At 43.6% G+C, this 24,645-nt stretch overlaps 2 protein-coding genes across 6 annotated transcripts in view; one reads left to right on the top strand and one right to left on the bottom strand.

The window, feature by feature from the left end:
• Positions 1 to 24,645, top strand: part of LOC6581521 (RNA-binding protein Musashi homolog Rbp6) — a 194,521-nt gene that overhangs the window by 138,207 nt on the left and 31,669 nt on the right. The gene's annotated exons all lie outside the window — the stretch shown is intronic.
• LOC6581522 (GTP:AMP phosphotransferase AK3, mitochondrial) lies at positions 20,769 to 21,918 on the bottom strand. Its single transcript, XM_002007214.4, has one exon. The coding sequence runs from the start codon at positions 21,690 to 21,692 to the stop codon at positions 20,964 to 20,966; it is 729 nt and encodes a 242-aa protein (XP_002007250.2). The 5' UTR covers positions 21,693 to 21,918; the 3' UTR covers positions 20,769 to 20,963.

Here is a 24,645-nt window from a genome sequence, read left to right on the forward strand (position 1 = left end):
AGGAGGAGCAGCGGCAGCAGGAGCAGCGCCTGCAGATTTCATGCACAACAAATTGTCATGCGGACAGGCAGGCAGCCCACACAGACATAGCTACGCAGACAGTCAGCGCTGCGGTTGGTCTCTCTTTCACTCTCTCTCTCTCTCTATCTCTCTCTCATCCCTCTCTCGCTCTGCTGCTGCTCCAGTTGCTGCTCAAGCACATGAAATCCTTACCCAGGCGCAAGTCAAGCAAACAAACAAACCGCAATGACATGCAGGCAAAGCACAAGCCATATCTCCTGCTGCTCATCCTGCCACAGAACTCAACCGGCACCCAGCACCCGCCAGCCACCTCCAGCCGCCCGGCCACGCCCCCTAGTCAGCATTGCCACAGTTGTAACCGGAAACTGTCGCACTTATTTGGCTACGCGCTAGTTTCGCATATTTCACTGTCAACTTGCGGTAAATAGACTTTAAACAAATATGAAAATAACTCGCAAGAAGCTCACAACAACACACACACAAACAGCAAATAAGCATGTGTGTGTGTGTGTGTGTGTGTGGGCAAGAAAAATGCAAAAATCTGCAGAGCCAAAAGAAATTTGCAAGTAAACGTTGGGTAAGCAAATGGCAAGTTGTAAAGTTTGTGGCTTCTCGTTTCCCTGTCAGCGTCTGCCCCTCTCGCTGCCCGACCCAGTCTCCTGCTGGATTTGCGCTCCCAACAGGGGCCATCCCCATGTGTGCTTGTGTGCGTGTGTGTGTGTGTGTGTGTGTGTGCCACACTCAGTGGGAGTCTGGCCACGTACGTAATGGAAATCAATTGTTTACTTTATATGAGTTTTTCAAGTGCTTATTCAATATCATTAGATGAAGATGAGGTAGCAATGCGCTCCGACTATAAATGCCATATGTTGTGTGCCGTGCCGTACCGAGCTCCGCCGTGCCTGAGTGCATGTTTCGTAATAGTTCTGTGGCATCAGTAAAGTGCAGCCAATGGAAACAACAACTTGAGTTGAGCCAAAGGTCAAAGCTAAGCAAATTAGTTTGCTAAGGGCTTAGCTCTCATAAGATATCTGAGAATCGCCGAGAGAGGCTTGAAATGAAAAGTAGCTGAAGCATAAATGAGAATTTAGAGATAGACGTGAGCTAAGCTAAAGCTGAAAAGACTTGAGAATCTCCGAGAAGAGCTTGAAGCAATGGGGACTCAGATGAGAATCTCGGGCTAGAGCTAAGCCCAGTCTAAGTTTCGCTACAATATCTATATATATCAGCGAGAAGAGCTGAGAGTGATTTGAGTAAAAACTTTATTGGGCATCTCTAACCAGAATAGATGTAGAGGGCATGGTTAAATAACGTTTATCATTAAACGGTCATGAGAATCGCCTAGAAGGGCCCAAAGAGTCGACTGTGGAATTTCTAAGGTAAAAGAACCTTAGCTAAAATGCAACCTAGAACTACAGTTGGCTGGATAAAGGTCAATGCTATGCAAAGTAGTTTGCTAACTGTGCTCGAAAAGCAAATCTTTAAGCAGACTTGAGAATCGGCGAGAAGGGCGCCAAGACAGCCGGCTGACTGCATAAGCAAACTAGCTGCAGGCCCGCCAGCGACAACTTCTGCCATCGACTTGCCCAAATTATTGCCCAAGTCGCTGGGCAAACAGCGCACGGCCTGGACTGCAACTCAACTTTTCTCATTTTCAACGGCAAAATTTCCTTTTCTCTTCCTCGCTCCCCGCACACATTTTATTTTTTTTTTTTTTGTCAGCGAAAATCTTAATTTAAAAGCCCAGCTGTTGAACCAAAGGTTAACCTTTCAGCGCGGTCCTTTTACAAACACACACACACACACATATATAGAGCTGGGGTAAAGCATAAAGAAAAAAAGCCGTAAAACTCATTTTGTCAGGCAGCTAGCAGAGACTCGACTCGACTCGACTCGCCTCCTGCCCAATTTCAAGCACGCCTCAATCTGCAACACACACACAGAGAAAGAGAGAGAGGGAGAGAGAGAGAGCAAACTTAACCAGCCACAGCAACTGCTTCACTCTTCTTAGGGAGATGCAAATAAGCGAATATTCATTTGATGATACGAATGCGAATGCGAATGCGAATGCGAATGCGAATGCGAGTGCGAGCACACAAAGTACAAGTGTGTGCTACACGTGCGTCGTTGCCAACCGACGACAATTTAAAAGTACGTTTTTATCGCAAACAGACAGCAGACAGCAGACAGCGGCAGCCCGAACCTGGTTAAACTGTGAGAGCGGGAGAGTGGGGGAGTGGGAGCAGCAGGAGCAGCAGGAGCTGGGATCGACAGCTTGAGATAGTCACGTACACGCTTTTGTTTTTTTTCTGGCCTTTTATTTCGTGCCAATTGTGCGCCTAATTAGCGTCGAATCGCGATGCCGAGCGCGGCATCTTTGCAATTAAAACGCACTTTTCATGTGCCCTGTCTGCTGAAAATAAAGAAAACGCACGCACACACACACACACACACACAGACAGCGCGTGAGTATGAGAAATGTGGAGCCAGTTACAAAATGGCGCATGTTGCCGCCTACAAAATTAATTTGATTTATGCTGCTTTCAGCTGCGTGCATGTGTGCGTGCATGTGTGTGTATGTGTATGCGTGTGTGTGTTTTCCGATTGGCGTTGTTGCTGCTGACACTGGCTGGCTTGCCAGTTCGGTCAGGTAACGAATTTCTGGCTAACAACGCAAATAAAAATAAAATATTGCCCTGGCGAATGTGAAGTGTCGACTTTTACATAGCCCATATGTACAGGCTATACGTGTATGTGTGTGTGTGTGTGTGTGTGTGTGTGTGTGCACGTCTTTGCAATAAAACAACAAACAAGAACAATGCACAACAACTGCGTTTCGAGCGTTGATCTACCGGTTTACAATTCTGGCTGCTGTCAGAGGGCCGAGCTGCCTGCAACAGTGCCGAGTCTTACATGAAGCAGCACCAGCAAATGTAACAAGCAGATGCGCAAACAACATGAATACAACAACAACAACAGCAGCAGGAGTAATAATAAAACAAGCTACAAATGTAAATAGATATATTGTATCTATAGAGATGAACAAATTGGCAACGACTGGCAAATACCGGCACTGGCTATCAATTCCAGATGAGAGTGAGACTTTGACTTTGACTTTGACTTTATATCCAATACTGAAATTATAGTATATTCAACTGCTTTACAACACTAAAGAGCAACAAAAGGAATACTATATATTTTTGAAATTGAAATTACCCACAAATAGGCAAAGGCTAGGGAATAGCCGCATCTGCTATCAATACTAGACTTAAAATTTGGGTAAATATTATAGAGCCATTTTTATTGCTATAATTTCAGTATAGTCAGCTGTTTTACAACACTAAAAACTCTTCAAAAAATTTATATAAATAATATTACAAATAAAATTTGCCTTAAACAAACTTCAAGCCTCAAACCAAAATATATTTGAATGAAAATTCCCGAAAATTCCCTTTAAAAAATTTCAACTTCATCTCCCGCTTGAAGCAAATCAGTTTAGCGCGCCTAACAAAGACTTATCTGCCGCACAAAGCCAACGGCAAACGGCGAACGGCATTCGGATATTAAATTTCGTGGCAATGTCGGTGCGTATGGAGCCGCAGTGCTGGCATATGCGTTGCCCAGGTATGAGCATGGCAACCATGGACAGCATGGACAGCCAGCCGCACAATGCAAATAAAAAGCCATAAACTTTCATTTAAGTTTAAAATGGCATTAAAATGAATGAATGCCACTTGCTGCCAGCCAGTTCCCATATTCATTTTCATTTTCATTCCCATTTCCATTTCCATTTTTTGCTTTTCTTTCTTTTTTTCTGTTTGTTTGTTTGTTGTTTATTTTTTAGCTAACAAACAGTCTGCTTTTGGCTGGGGCACGGCCAAGCAACACATGTATCATAATTCATTTTCATGTTTTATTTCATTTTAACTGCAGTTGGCTGTGTCGCTATGTTTGTCACACTCGTTTATATGCCATGTGCGTGTGCGTGTGCGTGTGCGTGTGTGAGTGCTGCGTGCTAACATAAATATAAATATATATGAAAACAACAGCCAACAGCTAACAATAACCAGCAGCAACAACAACAGCAACAACAGAAGCAGCGGCAAGCAAACAACATTCATATAATTGACATATACACTCGCATGCTGTGTGTGTATGTGTGTGTGCACAACAACCAAACCCTATCTAAATATCTATGCTGGCCCACACTTGCCTCTAGATATGACAATTAAAAGCCAACATGGCGTATGCTTAATATTTATTTATTCACTAAAAAGTGTTGCCTACCTTTGAGCGCTCAAGTTGTTGCCATTTCAATTAATTAGTGCAAATGCAACAAATTTCCACATAGACAAATTGTCAAACATGATATGTCACTTCTATAGCCCCACACATGCAGTGTGATAGTTAAAAGCCAACCTCGTTCGCTTTTCATATGAATAATTGGAATATTAAAATATTTAAAAAATTTGTTGCCCTCTTTGGGCGTTGGTATTTTTATACATTTCAATTAATTAGCTAAACATTTTTTGCCTCGATAAAATGTCCCACATGGCATTGTAGCACGACCACGCCCCTTCGCCCCCGCCCCAGTTTAGCATTCTGCATGCGCTTATAAATATTAAATAAAATTAAAAAGCAAACTAATTGTTAATCTGTGCGGCTTGCGGCTTTGTCATATGCGCTTTTGTCAACAGCAACAACAACAACAACAACAACAGCAACAACAGCAACAGTAATGAGCGCCGTCTGTCTGTGCGCTTCTCTCTGCATCCGGCCACTAACAAGCTCTGTTGAGCTGACCACGCCCCTTGTTGTTTTAGCTGCTGCCGCCGCCGCCTCCGCTGCTGACGCCATGTTTAAAATGTAAAGCACTTGCTGTGGTCGCTTTGAACGACCCAAAAGTTAATCTCTGCCAACCGCTGAACAGGCAAACTGAAACCCTATTTGCCTTCGTTCCACGCCCCCTGCCCCCACTCCCATCTAGTTGTGTTCCTCCCCCTGCTCTAAGCTTAGTTGGTTATTTTTGCCAGCTATTCTATATTTTTGTTTTTATTTTGTGTTTTCTTTTCCATTTCTCTATTTTTCTATTTTTTTCCCTTTAGCTCTCCCACTGCATACGACCGCAACTTACATTTTTACAGAGAGACGCGTTTTGTTGTTGGTTTGTTTGTTTATTTTGCTTTATTTTCGCAGTCAGTTTTTATGCTCAGCTTACGGTTTTTTGTGTCTCTGTGTGCGCGTTTGAGTCAGAGTCAGAGTTTGATTTGTGCCAGCTAGAAGTCAACCAGCCAGTCCAAGATAAATCGCCTTTCAACGCAGCTGCAGGCATAAAAAATCACACGATCAGTCATTACACACACACACACACACACACTCATGCACACATCCTGTTATAGCATAAGCACTTATGTGGTCTCTCCCTCACTCTATGTGTGCATGTGCATGTGTGTGTGTGCCAGCAAAGTCATTTTGCTTGCTTGTCCCTCCCCGCTGCCATCGCCCCTCATCATCTTCATCCTCTTCTTTTTTATCGCTAGAGCTTTAAATTTTTTATGCAAGCTGCGCTGCTGATTTGGCGATAGTGTCGTCGTCCTTGTGGCTGTTGCCTGCAGCACATAAGTCATTTTGCAGGGCACTTGCAAAAATTCACACGAGCTGCGTCCCATACGCCGCATCCTGCGTCACTTTAGCGACTCAATAGTCTGTTACTAATACGTTTTTGCACTGTGCTGCCATTTTAATGCCTTTCATGCAGCAATGGCAGCAGCAGCAGCAATGGCAGCAGCAGCAGCAGATTCTTTTCGAGTGCATAAAGGAGCGACAGCTAAGGAGCTGCTCTCGCCGCTATCTGCCCGGCCAAGCTGCTGCGTCACTGCGTCAATGCGTTACAGGATATTACCGCCGTCATTCAAGCAGCACACGATGCCATTGCCGAAGGGGGAGGGGAGCTCACGCACATGCCTTGGACTGCAGCTGCTGGTTGCATGGTGGTGCAAGTGGTGCAAGCTCTGCTGTGGCGCCTCAATACTCTGACGCTTCCGGTATTTATGATGCAAGTAATCAAATTGAATGGCGCGTTGCAGTTTCTTTCGCCTTTTATTTGAGCAAACTGATGCTGCAGCTGCAACTGAAGCCGAAGCTGTAGCTGAAGCTGCTGCTGCTGCTGTTGCTGATGTGATTGCAAAGGATGCCTTTGCCTTTCCACTTCCACTGCGTCTTGCAGTGATAAATTCTAGCGCCCTCTCTCTCTCCCTCTCTCTCTATCGCTCTATCTCTTACTCTTACTCATTGCTGCATCCGCTGGCGCGGCATAAAAAATTGTGCAAAACTTTCAGCTTTCTACACATTTTCGTCGCTTATCAGCGACGGCTGCTGCAGTTAAACTCGAGTCGAGTGGGCGTGCGTGGGGCGGGGCCAATGATAATAATGAACGTGCATGAAAAATTGCAAGTTGACTTGGCACTTGGAACTTGGGCATTACCTAAGGCGCAATAAATAATAAGTACCAGTGTAGCTAGAGCAGCAGGGGCAGGAGCAGCAGCAGGGGCAGCAGGAGCCGTCACCTCAACCTGAACAGAATGGGCGCATAATGAACGAGGTCTTGAGCGCTTCGAGGAGCGTAAGCCGAGCGCTGACTTGCATAATGCTAAATTAGTGGCCATGGATAGCCCTAAGTGCAGCGCGGGGCCAGCGGCTCAAGTGATTTACACAGGATGCGCCAGCGATTAACGCCAGTTGCTGACTCTCTCTCTCTCTCTCTCTCTCTTATTGTATAACAGTCTCTCTCTGTTTATCTCCATCTCTGTCTGCCTACTCAAGGCTAAGTCTACAATTTATGCTCATTTGACAAAGTAGATAATCAAAGTGCGTAGCGCTGCGATAAAAGCTTCAATGACGCGCTGCGATTAATAGTTGAATTTATTTAACAATTTCAATTTTAAAACGCCCTTGCACAAGCATTTTTTAATGGAATGCATTTCTTAAGAATTTGCTCTGCAATGCTATTTATAATGCGCGAGTATGCAGGCGGATACTTGATCTAAGCTTAAAGAATAGCAATTATAGCTGGCTAATATCTGATGTAATAAGATAAAAGTAGCTAAAATAGCAATTGTGAGATTACTTTAAGTGAGGGAGAGAGAGATAGAAAGAGAAAGAGAGAGAGAGAGAGGGAAGGAGAGCGAGAAACAGAATGAGGCTGAGAGTGAGAGAAAGAGATAGAAAGATTTTGAGTTCCAATTTAAGCAAAGTAAAATTTGAATTTGAAAAAAAAAAATATTAACTCGACATAAAATAAATAAAATTCTATAAAATAAAAAATAAATGAAAATAAAAATTAAAAAATTATAAAAAATTAAATTTAAAAAAAATATTTATTTTTGTATAAATAAAGCTTATTTAACCTACCTAAAATTGCTTATAATATTTTATTTATTATCATTTTTAATAGATTTTAGATTAGTTTGGCAATGTGTAGAAATATCTGTACAACATGTATAAGCGTTAATATATAGATATATATAAATCTGCTGAATAACTTCAACTTTCTAAGGCCTATACTTCATCCACTAGTTTTTCTTTGTTGTTCAGCTAGACTTTTGTTTAAAATCTAGCTCCTGCAGTGCTTGGCATGGCAATCAGTGATAAAATCATGGACTTTCTGGCGCTCTTCAAGCTCTTGAACAACGTGGCGCACGGCGCACGGTGGGTGCTTTAAGGCTTACGGCTTATGGCTCACAATCTGCAGCATTCACGTGGCCGTTGCCATTGCCGTGAAGCGGGCCATGAAAAATGCAGCTGCTGCTAAATTTTCAGCTGCTCTTCGCTTGTTGTTTTTAGCCCAAAACGTTGGTCAGCAAAGCATCGAAAAAAGAATAAAAAAAAATGGAAAACTAAAAATAGAAAAATGGCAAAGAGAGTGAAAAAAAGAGAAGAAAATATCCGACTTGGTTGATTTATGCTTTTGTTATTGTTTTTCATAAGCCGTCGCCAGCCAAAGTGAATTGTAAGTGAGACACACAGAGACAGAGATAGAGGGAGAGAGAGGGAGAGAGAGGGAGAGAGAGAGAGAGCGCAAACTTGAAGCACACACAGCTGTAGCTGGTAGATAACCCTAAAGTTTGCACTAAAGACTCAATCAACGGGGCTTCTAAGCAGCTTCCGCCAGTCCCGTGTCTGCTGCAATAAATGAACAAATTAATTAAGAAGTGGCAGCAACGTGAATTGTTGCACGATTGCCAGTAGCTGATGCTCAGCCCGAGCTATAGCCAGTGTCCTGCGGGTCGTCCTCGTCGTCCTCCTCGTCGGGTGGCTGGCGACATCAAATTAATGCAGCGCTGTCAACCTGCCCGCCAGCAACAACAAAATGTGCTCAGCACAAAGGCGCTGCGAAACGTTAACGTTAACGCTTCACTGCATACATGGACAGCAGCTGACCGCCCTCCCACTCCCCCCTATCTGCGTCTCTCTCTCTCTCTATCTAACTCCATTTGCTGGCCAGAGCTGAAAAGCAGCTTAGCCTGCAGGTGATGCGAGCGACAACGCAAAATCAATCGAGAAATCCAGCGACCAGGCATAGATGGCTCGCTACACGCTGCACGCTTCATTCCGCTATGTCTATATGCTTTGCCATGTGTGTGTGTGTGTGTGTGTTAGTGTGTGGGCACGTGCTGGTCAGCGCCAATAACGACGTAATCTGTTTATATCCCTTTTTCCCTTCACATTTTCTGCTCTTTTTTTCCATTTTGGCTATTGTGTTGCGCACTTTTTCCATTTGTCGCTGTGGAGTTTGGCGCTGGGCGCTCGGAGCTGGGAGCTGCTTGGAGCGCTTGGAGCTGCTTCAATTTTCTGGCCGGCAGTTTTTGTCGCTTGTCGTTCGCTCGTACCCTGAATTGAGTTGTTATTTTTCGCTTAGTGCAATTTATTTTGGCCAAGTGGCAGCCAAACGGGCCAGGCAGCGCTTAATTTATTATGCTGGCTGGCTACAGTTGCTGCTTCAGCTCCGCCCCCTCTTGCTGCTGCTGCTGCTGCTGCTCATCAGCCAAATTGTGCTGGCCATTGTTCAATGGCAGATAAAAGAAAAATTAAAGGCAAGCAAAATGAAAGTCGTCGCTCGACGTTGCTTGTCGAAGCAGCAGCAGCAGCAGCAGCAACAGCAACAACAAAGCAGCCAAGCAACAACAACAACAACAACAACAACAATGAGGGCAACAAGAAAAAACCTTATTAATTTCAACTTTGAAAAATTGTGCATTGGCTTAGAGCGTAGCAATTTCACATCGAGGCATCCATTTATTAGCAGCGTGATAAATACTTTCAATTTTCCTTTCAATAAATGATAACGTAATGCCCCTGCATTAAAATAGATCAATGGCCAAACTGTCAATAAACCAAATGAAAATCAAATATAATAATCAAAAGAGAGAAGAAGCAGCAGTAGAGCGAGCAAATGCTTTGCAATTTTTCAGCAAACTAAACGCAAAAATTGAGCTTAGAAAACTCATTTCCGGCTAAGATGAAATTTGCTTTGGTGTAGCCCACCCGGAATTATGGCTCATATAAAGCAATGCAAATTGATATGAACGCAGTTCTCGAGAAAAGTAATTATTTTTCTTAAACGTAGCTGTGATTCGTCCTCGTCGGCAATAATAAAGCAATCAGAGACAAGTTGAGCTGAGTGCCAAATTGTGCTCGGAAAAGCGATTTAAATGTCTTCAGTGGAATATTTTAATTGGACATTTCATGAATTTGTTCTAGCTGGCTTTTTGAACTTTGACTTCAAAATTAATAGAGCAGAGATTTATCAGGTCTTTAGTTCTCAGAAAACTGCTAATATGCAGGCAGCTGGGCAACATTTTTGAGGAAACGACTCAATTTGAGTTGTCTTTGAGCAAATTTTGTGAGTCTGAATGAGGTTTAGGTAAGCACATATATTGACTAAAAGTTTTCCTCAGAATTGTCAATATAATATATATTTTAGAAGAAAAAAATTTCATGAAATTGGATAATTTTAATTAAAAATGTTTTGAGCAGAGCAAAGTTGATCTAGCAGTAATTAAAGACGTCTAAATATATTCTATCTCTATAAAGTAACTTGAAGTAAAAGCTTCAACTCTCGTAGATTCAAGAACCATACAGCTTTAAGGTTATGGAAGAGCTTTGAATTCTACCAGAGCTTTAAGTGAACTATACATCACTATTCTATCTATTAAGTTTATTTATAGCTCTTCAGCTTGTATCTAACTCCCCTCCAAGCTCTTTTCCTGCATAAAATTTCGGTTTTGCTCTTGCTTAACTATTTGGAGCAATGGAACACGAGCTGAAATTGTTCTAAATAAAATATGAAATGGCTATTCAGAGCAGTGGAACAGCAACTTAGCATAGATATGAGCTAAGTTGTAACTGAATGAAGCTTGTTATGCTAATGCATGGAATTATTTTTATATGCGCCAAGATCATTCGCTCGATGTGTGACAAACATTCGATTGGCAAACTTATTTTTATGTGATACACTCAGTGCCGGGCATAAAAAGAATATGAAATTGTGATTTGACTGCGATTACGAGCAGAGGGAGAGGGGGAGAGGGAGAGATTGACTGACTGAATGAGTGGCATACGCGTCAATTGCTGTGATTAGCATGAAAATCATTACGAGCACAAAATGAATGGCAAATCGGAAAACCAACAGCAGCAGCAGCAGCAAATGCCAAACGAAAATAGAAAAATTCTCGGCCATTGCGATGTCAAATGTGTTTTTGGTCATTTTTCTTTGCCCCTACTGTGTGTGTGTGTGTGTGTGTGTGTGTGTCTGTCTCTGTCTCAGATGTGTCAGATTCAGGCAGTAGTGTCCTGCAAGCGGCCAAGCCATGCAGACAAAGGGCAACCAGTGAAAAATCGAGTTAGCCAAAACAAATAGCAAAATAGTTTTCGACGGCGACGGCGACAGCGACATTGACACAAACAACAAGCACAAGAAGACAACAACAACAACAACAACAACAAGAAAACAATAAGAAAATATAAAAGTAGCCAAAGAGATAGAGCAAGAGCAAGAGGGGAGAGGGAGGACCAGGCAGTTGCTTCTCCATTTTTGGGCTGTTGTAAAAGTCAAGCGAAATAATATTTTCCGGGTAACAGGCAAAGGCAAAGGAAAAAGAAAGCCAACAACAAAAAATTGGCTAGAAAGCGCCGTCACATGCCACGCCTCCAGCCCACAAGCAAAAACCCTCATTACTTCAAGCGTAACATTGAAGAAACGAAAAGGAGAGCAGAGAAGAGTGAGATAGAGAGAGAGAGGGATAGAGAGAGAGCAGAACAGAGCAGACGCTGCTGAACTTGTGGCCATCATTGTAGGCAATTTGCAAAAATAGCAACGATTTGTTGTTGTTGTTATTGTTGTTGTGGCAGGCAGCAAAGTTATTTTAAAGGAAATCAAAATAAAAATCATAAAAATGCACAACGTGGCGCGCGTTTGTTAAACTGCCTGGCCAAGAGTAAGAGTGAGAGAGGGAGAGAGAGAGTGCGAGAGATGTGCTGGTGAGAGTGAGCAGACGAAAGAGTCAAGCGCGTCGCAGACAAAGACAAAAATTGTTGCCTTGGCACAAAGATGAAAAGTTGTTGCTGTTTATGGCGGAAGTAGATAATGCCAAAGATGAACAAGGCGAAGGCGCTTGGCAATGCCAGTCACACAGCAAGAGGCACAGTGAGAGCGAGTGTGAGTGAGAGCGAGAGCGAGATAGAGATAGTTCCAAAAAGTGAGCTAGAGAAATGAAGCTCAAGGGTCGACGTTGGGGTCTATAATTTTGCCATTACAAAACAATAGTAAAAACAAACTGCAACAAAGTTTACAGCCAGCGAGAGAGAGAGAGAGAGGGAGAGTGAGTGAGTGGGGTGAAGCAGCCAGTGGGGCGTGTGTAAGTAGACAGCCAAGTAAGACACTGAGCGCTTTGCTGCATGAGCACATTGTCGCATTATGCGCAATTATTGTCGCAATTATGGCCCAGACAATTGTCAGTTTTGGCGCTAGCTTTTGAGCCAAGAGTCCAAGTCGATGTCAGAAGTTGGGCCAGTGCCATGCATAAGGCAAACAGCAGCAATCGCACTCGCTTCAGCTAATCAGCAATGTCGGCCGCACACGTTCAGCAGGACGCAGACCTTTTACGTGTGATAAGCACACACACACACACGCACAGAGAGAGAGAGAAAGAGAGAGAGAGGGAGAGAGAGAGGTTCATGTTGCCATCAAACGCATCGATAAAGTCAACAGTGGAGCGTGCTCAGGCTCGGCCGCGTGACCAGCCACTGGGGAGCTGAGGGGGGAGCTGACTGGGGCTGGGCTGGCTGTGGCGAGGCCTACGCAAAGTTCAGCTGTTTTGTCACTTATTCACAGCACATTAAACAATTTGCTTTTTACGCCGGCCAATAACAACAAGCAGCTACCCGGGAGCCAGCCAGCCAACCAGCCAGCCAGGCTACCCAGTGCAGACCCAGGCCACATCCTCTAGATGGGGCTCGGCTGCCTAGCCAACCGCACATTTTAATTGTTCTCGTCATGAACATGTCATAAAGCAAATCAGATTAAATGCGTCACTTATTATTGTGTGCGCCCGGGCACACACATAGATGCCAGCCAGCCTAGTCTAACGGTATATGCTATATGTATATGTGTGTGTGTGTGAACTTTGTTAACTGCGGTCAAATGTGCTGAGCATATCGCGTCGATTGACGGGGGGGCTGGCAGGGCACAGCTGGCGGGGCATAGGCAAGCATATCGCCTTTATTGCATATTACCTACTCCAGGCAGCTGGCACAGTGGGGCAAATGCATGGCGTATATAAAATATTACTAATGAATACTTTCGCATTTTGTTGCCCTACTCAAAGGGAATATTTTGATGGCTACTCTAAAGCAAGTCGTGAACTCTGTTTATAGATCGAATTCATTTCCTGCGAGGGCGTTTTTCGATTCATTGAGCATGCTTAGAGCTGCTCAGTTTAGCAGTAGCTGTTCCTTGAGGGAGGAAAATGAGTGCTAGACTTAAGCTGATGAAACTGAAATCATATAATATTTTGTTTATTGTATTATTTAATGTTTTCTTTTATTTGATTTATGATTGTAATTTTATTTTATTTTTTTATTTCTTTAAATATAAATATTTATTTTTTATCTTAATTAAATATGATTCATATTGTGATTTTTTTTTTATCTTATTTTTTTATGTATTTTTATTATTATTTTTTTTTTTTATTAAGGATTCAACAGAAGTTCAGCCTTAATCTAGAGTAAAAACCTTAATATAGACTTGTAGATTCTATGAACCCGAGCTATATCAATATAACTGCAATTATAGTTAGAGAAATATCTAAAGAAATAGTAAACGATAACTGTGTCAAAGCCAACGATAATTATTTAAAAAACCATCGATAGTAGACTCAAAAAATAAAGATTCGATAGATATGAAACAAAGAGAAAAAAAAAGAATTTTAGCTTACCTTTTTTTTCATATATAGCCAGGATATTTAGATAGAGACATTCCTCTAAGCACTTAGCTTTACAAATTGTTTAGGAAATTCGCCGCGGAAAGAGCTAACGTTAAATAATTAGCTCAGTTCCTTGGTTCCTTAGCAGCGCTCTAATTAATTGCTTAAGAACTGTGATAAGGATCCGCCGTAGTCGAGTTTACCTTGTGCAGCTGCTTTGCACCACTATGCAAGCAACACACACACTCACACACAGAGGCAGCCACCCAGGCCAGCCCTCAGTCAACTGCAGGTTAACTCCTCATGTTAGCAATTGCTGCTGGTGTTAACTCGCATGTTAGATTGTGCGTGCTGCTTAATTAGTTGCAAACTGTTTCCATCATAGCAGCCCCTCACACACACACACACACACACATACGTGGGTCAGGGCGCGCAGAAGTGTGCCACTCCTTCCACCTCTTTCTCTCCCTCTCTGCATGTTAAGCAAGCGTTTTGGCCTGAGGTCTTTTAGCGAAGGTGTTTGCAACGTTTCGCGTCGCTTTAACCAAATTTGAAATGTTGAAAGCAAGCAGTTTGATACGATTCCGATTCGGAATCCGATTCCGGTTCCGGTTTGTGCTCCAGTTCCGTTTGGGTTATCTTTTTAATCGCACTGCGCAGCGAATATATTGATTTCTAATATTGATGCAATCCCATTTTGGAAATTTGCATACCAAATTCTGATTGCTGAGGGACTCTGAGACAAGCTGATTTCAAAAGTCATGTGTGTTTGCTTTGTTGTTGTTGTTGTTGCTGTCGTTGTTGTTGTAGTTTTTTGTTTTGTTTGGCAATCGCACACAATGAAAATCGACAGGAGGGTGGAACTGACTGGCAGACAGCAGGACAGGAGGACAGCAGGACAGGAGGTGGAGCTGCGACGCTGGCACTTGACGCGCGCCGGCAACAGTCGATTAGTTACACAGACGAGCAAAGGGAGACAGCGATGGAGAGAGGGGGGAGTCAGAGACATACGGATATCGACAGATAGTGCTTTTTGTTCTGTGTAATCACAGCAGCAGCAGCAGCAGAGCAGCAGCAGCAGCAGCAGCAATGGCAATTTACAAAATGAAAACATAAAATAATAAATACGATTTGACAGCGAACTATTGTAGATATATCGTATATTTGCGGAGAGCAAGGGAAATGGGATAATGTGCTGGCATCGATGCCCGTATATGTGTGTGTGTGTGTGTGTGTGTGTGTGTGTAGGGAACAGCATCTACATAATCATATTATGCTTGACTGGCACGACAAACCAAGCGCACAAATGTGGGTCCAACTGCATTGAGCTGCCAGCCCAAAAACAGGACACAACAGAGACAGAGACGGCGACGCAGCGAAGGCGAGAGTGAAAGAGATGGACAGAGAGTGAGCAGAGATTCAAGTAATTTGACAGGCGACATACATTTCACGTGCTGCACACACACACACAGAGAGACAGAGAGTACAGACAGACAGACAGATAGTCAGAGAGTTGAACAGATAGATAGATATATATGTATGTATATACGTATATATATATATCTATAGTATGTGAAAGGGAGGCCAGTGCCTCGAACAGCTGCGCAAATCTGTTAGCCAGTGAATTGATGAGGGGCAGAGGCGATAAAAAGGCTTGCGAATTGCCTCCTCGCTCGCTCGCTGCTGCTGCTGCTCCTGCTGCTGCTCTTTGGGCCGAGTTCAGTTTTTGGCCTGCCGCTGCATGATATGGGCCAGAAACAGACAGTTGGAGCGACAGTGCCACCTGGCAGCTGCCAAAATTGCAAAATTGAAATTGAAATGCGAGTGCTGTAGCACACACACACACACACAAAGGGAGAGGCGCACACACACGCACACACTCACGTATACGCATGCATAATACGCATACGCAACGTATGCAGTTGGCCTCGTCTGTGCGGCTGTCGCAAAGACAAGCCAAAGCAATTAATGTAATGAGCAGCAGCATGTCAGTCGCAATGTCGACGTCAACATTTTTGCACAAGAATTTTCAATCAACAGCCGCATTCACACCGCTCGACTGGCTGCTGGGTGGGTGCTGGTGGTGGTGGTGGTGCAGCAGTGTGCGCTTACATGCCACGTAATGTGCTAAGGTGTCCAATGTAATTGTTGAGAGCCCAGCTACTTAAGTGCAATGCGCCCATGTGTCTCGCAATTTCTCTCCCTCTCTCTCTCTCCCTCTCTCTCTCCCTCTCTCTCACTCTACTGTAAACAAAAAGTCCAATCAGCCCTGCATTAATAAGACTCAGCTCGAGCTGCGGGCGAGCCACCCTCGTTGGGTTTTTTTCAGCTTTTTTTCTGCTTATTTTCTTATGTTTGTGTGGAGTGCTCGCATTCATTTGCATTTATGTTTTATGCCAACTAATTTGAAGCTCTGCCAGCGCTAACAAAACAAAATCAGCGTCAGCCTCCTCCACTCACGCCGACTGACGCGCAGGTGGCAAGGCGTCCAAGTGCATTTTGCATGTTGTTGTTGTTGCTGTTGCTGCAACAAAAGGCAACAGAGACGGCGAGGCGAGGCGCCGCGCTCCGTGCGCACACACATACGCATACAATATGCATACTCATTAGTTTGGAGTGGTTCCGTCAACAACGTAAGATGCCACGCCCCGCGCCGCTACATACGCCTCCATATCATCATCCAGCTGTCGACTTGTCAGTCAGTCCTCATCATCATCAGCGGCTGCAAAGCATTCTCAATCCCAGGCAGCTTTTGCTGCTTCTATTTGTCAGTCTGTCTGTCTGCTCACTCCTACTCCTACTCCCACTCCTCCTCTCTCTCTCTCTCTCTCTCTCTCACTCACTGTCCCGCTCCAAAATAAACAAACTCTTTTGCGCCTGCCTCGCCTTTTAAGTTGCAGCCAATTGTTATTGCCTGCTGCAAGTTATGCAGCCCTTTTTTCCAGCTCATAAATTTGTTTTGCCGTCTCATTCGCATATTATGCTGCATCTCTTTCTGCTGAGCCGGCGCATTCGCGCTTCTTCTTGCCCGTCTTCTGACTGGCTTTCAATGTCAACCGGCGCAGCGGCTTTTGTTTGACGTCGTGCTCTCGGCCTCATGAATAACTGATTAAAACCTTTTTGGTTTTTTGTGTCTTGCTCGCTGGAATGAGGCTGACTGAATGGCTGCTGCTGGCTCGGTGGTTCGTTGGTTTTCCTGGCTGTAGTGCTGCACAGCTAGCGCTTTCATTTTAAATGACTTGCCCGCTCTGGCGTCGAACAGGGAAGTGCAGTGTCACCAGCGAACGGGCGAGCGGGCGAGCGTAGCATATTACTTGGCCATTGTGGCCCGCTGTGATGATAAATAGCTGTTATATGGCTAGAGATTGTCAAGCGAACAGCTAAACGGCCAAGACTGATGATGGTGCTGTCAATTACGCCCGGCCTGGCCACATAATGGCTTTCCCAAGAGAAAACTGGACAGGCTAACAAATAAGATCGTAGATCAAAGTTAAGCTTTTTCAATAATCAGTAGACAACTGCAGCTAGTGCTATATGCTGAAAGTTCTCTTGCATATCATAAAGCTAAGTGTACTATAGCCTAAGTCCTTAAAGAGAAGAGATGGTTTCGAGCCCTAAAAGTAGCTGAATATGAGTACAAAGTCATACCAAGAACTTCTGCTGTGCTTCCGATTAAACAACCTCTAATAACTAGTGTTATACAAACTGTTATACGGATCATCATTCAACCCAACCTCCCTCTCTTCCCATTCTACTCTTTTCTAGCCTCTCAAATATAACAACTACTACCATTCAATCTGTTATACAACTCTACACACATCACAATTTCCATAAAACCCATTGCTAACCCAACTCATAAGGTCTGCACTAAAAAAAACTTTCAAACACCTGTCAATCTAGCTTAACCTTAACCTCGTACTAGTTAAAACTCTTCAACTAGTTCTTATGATACATCAATTCGAGGGAACTTTCGTCGTTATGTCGCACTTTCCCATGCTGTTATACGAAAAGTTTATAACACCTGTACGCAGCAGTCTATAAAGTCTTTGAAAGCTGGCATGCGAGTCGGCACAGCTGCTGCACAATTGCCCTAAGAAGTTCTGTGCTGTTCGTAATAGGTTCTCTCATTCTGTGCTTCGCCATTTTTGACAACTGTTATACGCAAGTTTTGTACGCAGCCATAATTTCTAGATGCTCAGCTGCATAAATTTCACATTTAACTGCTTACGAGTTGCAGCAATTCCCACTATCATTGAATCCAATTTTAGCAAAGCGTTTCCCCAGCCCACGCCCCTCCCTCGCAGCCGCCACGCCAACTCGGCTCTGGCCAACTGTTTCGACTCATAAATACAACATTATTTTCACCGTAAATCGCAGCGAGGATTGTCGACGTCTTCGTCTTCGCCTGTCTGTGCGCGTCTCAATTCACTGCACATTTTGCAAATAACAATCGCATTTTTTGAATAATTCAAATCCACTTTGTTGCCTCACGCTCCGTCCTCCTCCTGCTCTGCCCCCTATGTCTTTCCCTTTCTCTATTCTATTCTATTTTTTTTTTTTTTTTCTTTTCTGTCTGATTGTCCGTCCGCTCGTTCAGCCAACCATTTTGTTCTTTTTCTCGACATTTTTTTGCTTTAGCTGCTTTTGAATCGGGCAAAACGCTGTGGCATAAGAAAAGCTCCAGCCGGAGCCGTCAACTGGCAAGCGAATGTTTTTCTGCAGCCTTTGTTGGGGCAGCATAAAAAATGTATAGCATAGTTTTCTGCGTTCACACAGCACACACCCACACCCACACACTCACACATAGAGGCTGTGCTGTGCTGTGCTGCTACAACTATTATTAAGCTGTGCATCATTTATGCCAGTTTTTTAGTTGCCTCGCACTTTCGCATTTAAATTAATAATATTTAAATTTTGCGTTTTAAATTAAAAGCCAAATTGCGCAACGGTTACGTTTAACCCAAACCCAAACCCAAGCCACGACTCGACTCGACTCGACGCTGATTTCATTTAGTTGCGTTGCGTTGCATTGCGCTGAGTCGCTTGAATGATAGAAAGACCGGACCGTGCCCACAATTCAAAAATCAATTTTCATTTGCAAAAACGATTACATTCACATTCATTCAATGTTCGTTGGTTCGCAGTTCTTTTGGCGCCCCGCCTCTATCAATTTTTTCCATATGTGTGTGACTGTGTGTGGTTACTGCTGCTGCTGCTGTTGTTGTTGTTGTTGTGTTTGGTGCGCTGTGCTATCGGTTCCCTTACACTCGAATGAACTTTTATTCAATTTGCAAAGCAACCACAAGCTGCACAATAGCCGTTTTAAACACTCAACCAACCAGCGAACCAGCGACTGCCAAGCGAACGGCCATTTCGTCATTTCGATGGCAGGGGGCGGCAGCGGGCGGCAGGCGGTCCGCACCGGAACTCAGCCCGCTGCTTAACCTCAGTGGCAGTTCGGCACTGACATTTGCATGTCCAACTGTCTGCACTTTTCCGTCCTTCATTTAAATGCGGTAGAGGTAGTGGCGGCGGAGGGGGAGCAGGAGTCGCAGGCGGAGGTTGGGCGCTGCCAACCGACTAAAATATTCTCTCTCTCTCTACTGTGCATCGCAATTTTCGTGCGTTGAATCTTTATCTACTTCCTCAAACTGTTCTTTTTTTTCGAATGCATTTATTCATGTGCTGGCTGCAATTTGTTACAAAAAATAAAATTGTTATACGCAAAAAAACTGTTATACTGTTATACATAAAAAACTGTTATACGCAACAAAAAGCTGTTATACGTGTAATGGGCGACAAATATGCATGGGACATAGCTCCATTTTAATGCTGGCGCATACATCAGCTCCAGCCACCCTTCGCATAATGGGCCAACTAAAGACTAGGAAGAGAAAGAAATGAAAGAATAGGGGAAGAAGCACAACAGCAACAAAAAAAAAAAAAAAATTAAGAAGGAAAAAAACAATAAGTATGTAAAAATGAAACAAATACATAATAAACAAAACAATGGCGAAGGGCAGCGACGGCAGCAAACAAAAGAATGCGCTCGTAAAACCGAGATTTAGGCCGTGCCACATTTGTGACCAAAAATATATACAGAGAGCCGCACAGAAGCAGCAGCAGTAGCAGGAGCAGGAGTAGGAGCAGGAGCCGGAGCAGAGAATGGCACAGGAAGCAACCAGAGAGGAGCCGTCGCTATATAAAGGGAAACTTGGGCTCCTGCTCATTTTATGCGCTAACTGAATCAGCCCGACAACCATTAACTGAGGCCATTTTATTCAATTTTGCTGTCCCCTGCCCGCCTCCTGCCCCACAGAACAGAGAAAAGCAACAGCAACAACAATACAAAAAGGACAACAGCCGAGCGGAAAACGGAAGTGTGTACGCAGGTTATGCAGGAGTTGAAACTGAAGCCGTAGCCGTACAGCTAGTAGAGCCGGACTTGGCCCAAACTGTAGTGGCTCAGTCTGCTCCTGCTGCTGCTGTTGCGGCTACTGTTGCTGCTGCTGCTCCTGCTCCTGCTGCTGCTGCTACGTGTGACAATAATAAAAGTTTTTATTGCCATCGCACACAGCTGCGACTGCTGGGCCAGTACGCAGCACACAGTACGTAGAGTGGATCTAGAAATTAGCCCCTGCCGTCTGAGCCAATTTCGTCATACACACCGTGCATGTACCTCACCTCACCTCACCTCGCCATGCCTCGCCTCTCTTGGCCATCGTGTAATCTCTGTCGTAAATTTTGTCCGACAATGTTTGAAAAATGCCACAGAACGAGATGGAGAGTGAGAGCGAGAGAGAATGAGAATCTGAAACAAAATTCCAAACAGCCAGAGGACTATGGCAGCTAAGCTATTGTTCCGTAAAGGCGAATTATCAACAAACAGATCTATTATACTCGCACAGATCATATTGCATTGAGCAGGTGTCAGTGCCTAAAATTCGGATAATTAATTTATTTTCCATTAGGGTAAATCGCAGATAAACTCAAATCCCATTGCAGAATTATATTCAATATTCTGTGGACTATTTTAAGTGTTGCTAGCACATGCTCGTATATTACAAAGTGTCATACTAAAGTATGCAAGGATATGAAACTATTATACTGCAGGCAATACTTACCAGAGACTTTATAATTTCTTAGCTTAGTCAGCAATCAACTTCTATACTGTTCAGCTCCTCTTCGACTGTTATACTGTTATACTTATAAACTGTTATACTGTAATACTCATAAACTGTTATACTGATAACAAAAACACACAAATAGGGGGATTAGTAAAATTTGATTTGCTATATTCATTTTCAGTAACTTATTACAGCAAACTTATATATATGTGTGTATATATATATTTATATGTATATATATAACTTTGTATTATATATATTTATATGTAAATATATATGAAATAATATATATAAGTCGGAGGATTATCAAAATTTTTGAACATGCACTTTGCAATCAGCATAACTTAACCAAATCGAGATTTCTTGGGGGTCGGAAGGGACGAACAGAACGTTTGATCCAACGTTTTTTCAAGAATTTATGAACCAACGGCCATAGGTTGCGGTGCTGTCTGCCAGTGATGGTGTACAGAATATTCTGCTTCATATAGAATCGAATGACGGGCTGCATCTGCTTATCGAAGGCAGCCAATCGGGCCTGCACCACCTTGGGATGGTCGTCGACGCGACGCGTCAGCGGGTCGCCCGTCACGTCGTCATGGCCGGGCACTCGTGGGGCCGCCGAGCCCTCGTTGTAGACGCGACCCGATGGCATGTGCACCAGCCGATTCTTGAGCATGTTTACTATGGCCTCATCGGGTATATTCAGATTGATCACCATGTCCAGCTTGACCAGGCCCTGTAGGTGCTTAGCCTGAGCCAGATTGCGCGGATATCCGTCCAGTATGAAGTTACGGTCCTCTGCCTTGTACACGGCCGTGGCAATGACGCCGTGCAGCAGATGATCGGGCACCAGCTTGCCCTGGCTGATCATGTGGAAGGCATGCTTGCCCAGGGCCGTACCCTGGTGTATGTGCTTTCGCAATATATCTCCGGCAGCTATGTGCACGGCACCAAAGGTCTTGACTATCATGTCGGACACATAGCCCTTGCCGCTGCCCGGCGGACCCATGATGAGTGCACGAAATCCACGCATTCTCGCCATCAGACAAACACTAACGAACATTTTCACTTGCGATTCGCATATCAATTTTGAAGTCAATTATTAAAAATATATGTAAAAAGAGCTCATCTGCCTTGAACTATTACCAATTTTACACGAGAAAAGTTGGAGACTAAAGAATAAATAAATTTTGCTAATGATGATGTCGAAAATTTAATTTCTAGATCCAAATTTAGGTTTTTGAAAAGTGAATGTGTTGAAGTTTGAGGGAAAAACAAAAAAAAAAATGAAACTAATAATTAACGAATGACAATTGAGAAATAGGTGAAGTTGGGAAGAGGGTTGCGGATAGAAGAAGTTAGAGGCTTCGAGGTAGAGCAATTATATATATATGGTATCATGAAATGAGGAAGAATGAGATAGAGGAATGGTATAGGAATCGAGAGAGTGAAGTATAAGACTCGGGCATAATGGTATTGTATGTAGAGAAGGTTGAGCTGCAGTGAGAAATCGTGGGATAGATGAATGGTATGGGAATCGAGAGAAATATATAGTACAGCATAGTAATGAATAGAGAGATGGAGGAATGATATATTGAATTCAGATATGTCTAAGGCATGATGGTATTTTGTATGTATGCTTATAAAGTAGCTAGTCATGCACTCCCTCTTAAAACGCTCTCTCCTAGAGACATTTTCGGTCAATTTATTCAGCGCTAATTGAAATACTTTTCTCTTAATGGAGCTGTCCTCAAGTATCTGCCAAATGCGTTGCTCTCTAATTAGAAATAGTTGAAGCTAAATACATAGTTAGTGCTAGTTAATCGAAAGAAAAACGGAAATGACAACGAAAACAAATGACGAAAATTTGAGCGCACAATTTTTGCTATGCGGCCAGGGCCGTAGTAAGTCCAGTCCGTCCGCAGTCCGTAGTTCGCAGTCCGGAGGCCCTCAAGTGGCCTACGTGTGTCACATGCACAATGAAACACAGACCGGGCTAACGCCGAACGGAGCCACCCGCCCCATTAGATATCGTCTTTGTTTTTGAAAAATTGTCTACTTCATTTTAGGAGGGGCCCGCTTCTGCAGCGAGAATGGCCATGAAATATAACAGTACTCATTATGTTGGGATTACGATGCAATCAACGCAGAAAAAAGTGTCAGTCAAATAAATCACTCGCCAAACATGAGGAATGGGCGCACACAGACCCGCCCACCCACCATTTGCAAGCCACCACCACCAGCAGCACCACCCGCACCACCCGCACCGCTCACTTACCCACCCACGCTCTGCACGCAATGCGACTTGACAAGAAGCACGCAAAATATATATTTTCGGGCCTCTGCACGCTGCCAATGTCAACGCCAAGAGTTCCAACCGTTTGTCTGTCCTTCTGTGTGCGTGTGTGTGTGTGTGTGTGTGTGGGAGCATAGTTGAAGCTGACAACGAGCACGACATTGGAATCGGAGAAGGCGTCAACTGAAGCTGCGGCTGTCAGTCCACTTCGTGCGCCAGGATAAATGGCGTTCCTTTTCCTGTTTTCCTGTTTGTGGCGGCATTTTCCAGAGCGCCTGTTTCCTTATTTTCCTCTTTGCCATTTAAAGTAAGGAATTTTCTTTTTTTTTTTTTTTAATTATGCACCAGCTAGACTTACACATTAAAGTTCTCCCCATACCAAAGTGACAGCCAATCAGGGCTAAGTAACTCATTAATTATCTGCAGGAAAGATTTACTTAAACGAAAAGTGATAAAAATGCGGAAGATTGAATGCCAAACTGAGCAATTTCGTATTGGGGGTGATGTATTCGGGGTAGTTAGGGGGTAGTTTTGGGGGGTGTAGCACAGGCAAAGTGAAATGGTTTAAATTTATAAGAAAAGTAAGCAAGATATTTAGATTGATTTAGATTGCAGCATTCCATGAGTTAAATGATATGCCAGTCTGTAATGCTAATGAGCTGATGTGTTCATATATCATATAACATCATCATCATCATTATCATCAGCTGAACTTAGCTTCGATCTGCTTCACTTGCTCATCTTTTTCTCAAGCCATTCTGCTGCCAGTTTATCAATTATTTTTACTTCATTTTCATCTTATGGAAAGACGTGACTTTCTAGCATAGCTCTGACCTTTTCAATTTTCCACTTTTCTTGCCTGAACAGTTTACTAATTATTTTCAAATCAAAACTTAAAACTCAACGCTGAACTTGAGCTGTGGGTGTTTGGGAATTGGACTCTGTCTTGCTTTCATTCTCTCTCGCTCTTTCTCTCTCTCTTTCTCTGTCTCTCTCTCTATTTCTGTTCAGCTCAGTTACATGTTGGCCCCGTGATAATCATCTCGGAGTCGTGCCAAACTTCATTTCAAACAATTCAACGCGGCCAGCCAACAACAATGGCGCAACAAATGAGCATGCGATTTGCTCCTGCGGCGACTCCTGTCCCCAACCCCCGCTCCCCTCTCGGTACTATGCACAGCTTATCTCAGTTTCATTACAGTTATTGTCGTTGTCATCAGCTCTGGTGCCATGTGCCACAATGTTGGGCAGAGAATAAAACTTTAAGTTCCTGCTAACCCTACGGGTAACTGTCTTGCCCGTTAAAAGCCCCTTTTCCTTTAGCCAGTCAGCTCTGCTTACTTCTTAGCTGCAATTTCGCATACCCACAAACAGCACCAGCAGCAGCAGCAGCAGCAACAATAACAACAGCAGCAGCAGCAACAACAACAACTGAAGGCAGCAGCAACACTTCCGCTAGCTGCTTGAAATAAAAACTTGATTCAGCGGGGAGCAAGGAGCGTGGAGCGTGGAGCGTGGCGCGTGGAGGCAGCAGCGAGCAATTCTAAGCACCGCAACAAAAGCTGAGCACAACATCAACATCTAAATGCAATGCCATAGAAAAATGCAAAAAAAAAAAAAAAAAAAATGGAAAATAAAAAAATAAGCGAAAGAAAAAACGCAGTTTCCGTGCGGCAAACAAGCAAAAACAAAAAGCAGCCAACAACAGCTAGAAAAAAAA

This window comes from Drosophila mojavensis, unplaced genomic scaffold, assembly GCF_018153725.1.
Source record: "Drosophila mojavensis isolate 15081-1352.22 unplaced genomic scaffold, ASM1815372v1 contig_74, whole genome shotgun sequence".
Classification (NCBI taxonomy): domain Eukaryota; kingdom Metazoa; phylum Arthropoda; class Insecta; order Diptera; family Drosophilidae; genus Drosophila; species Drosophila mojavensis.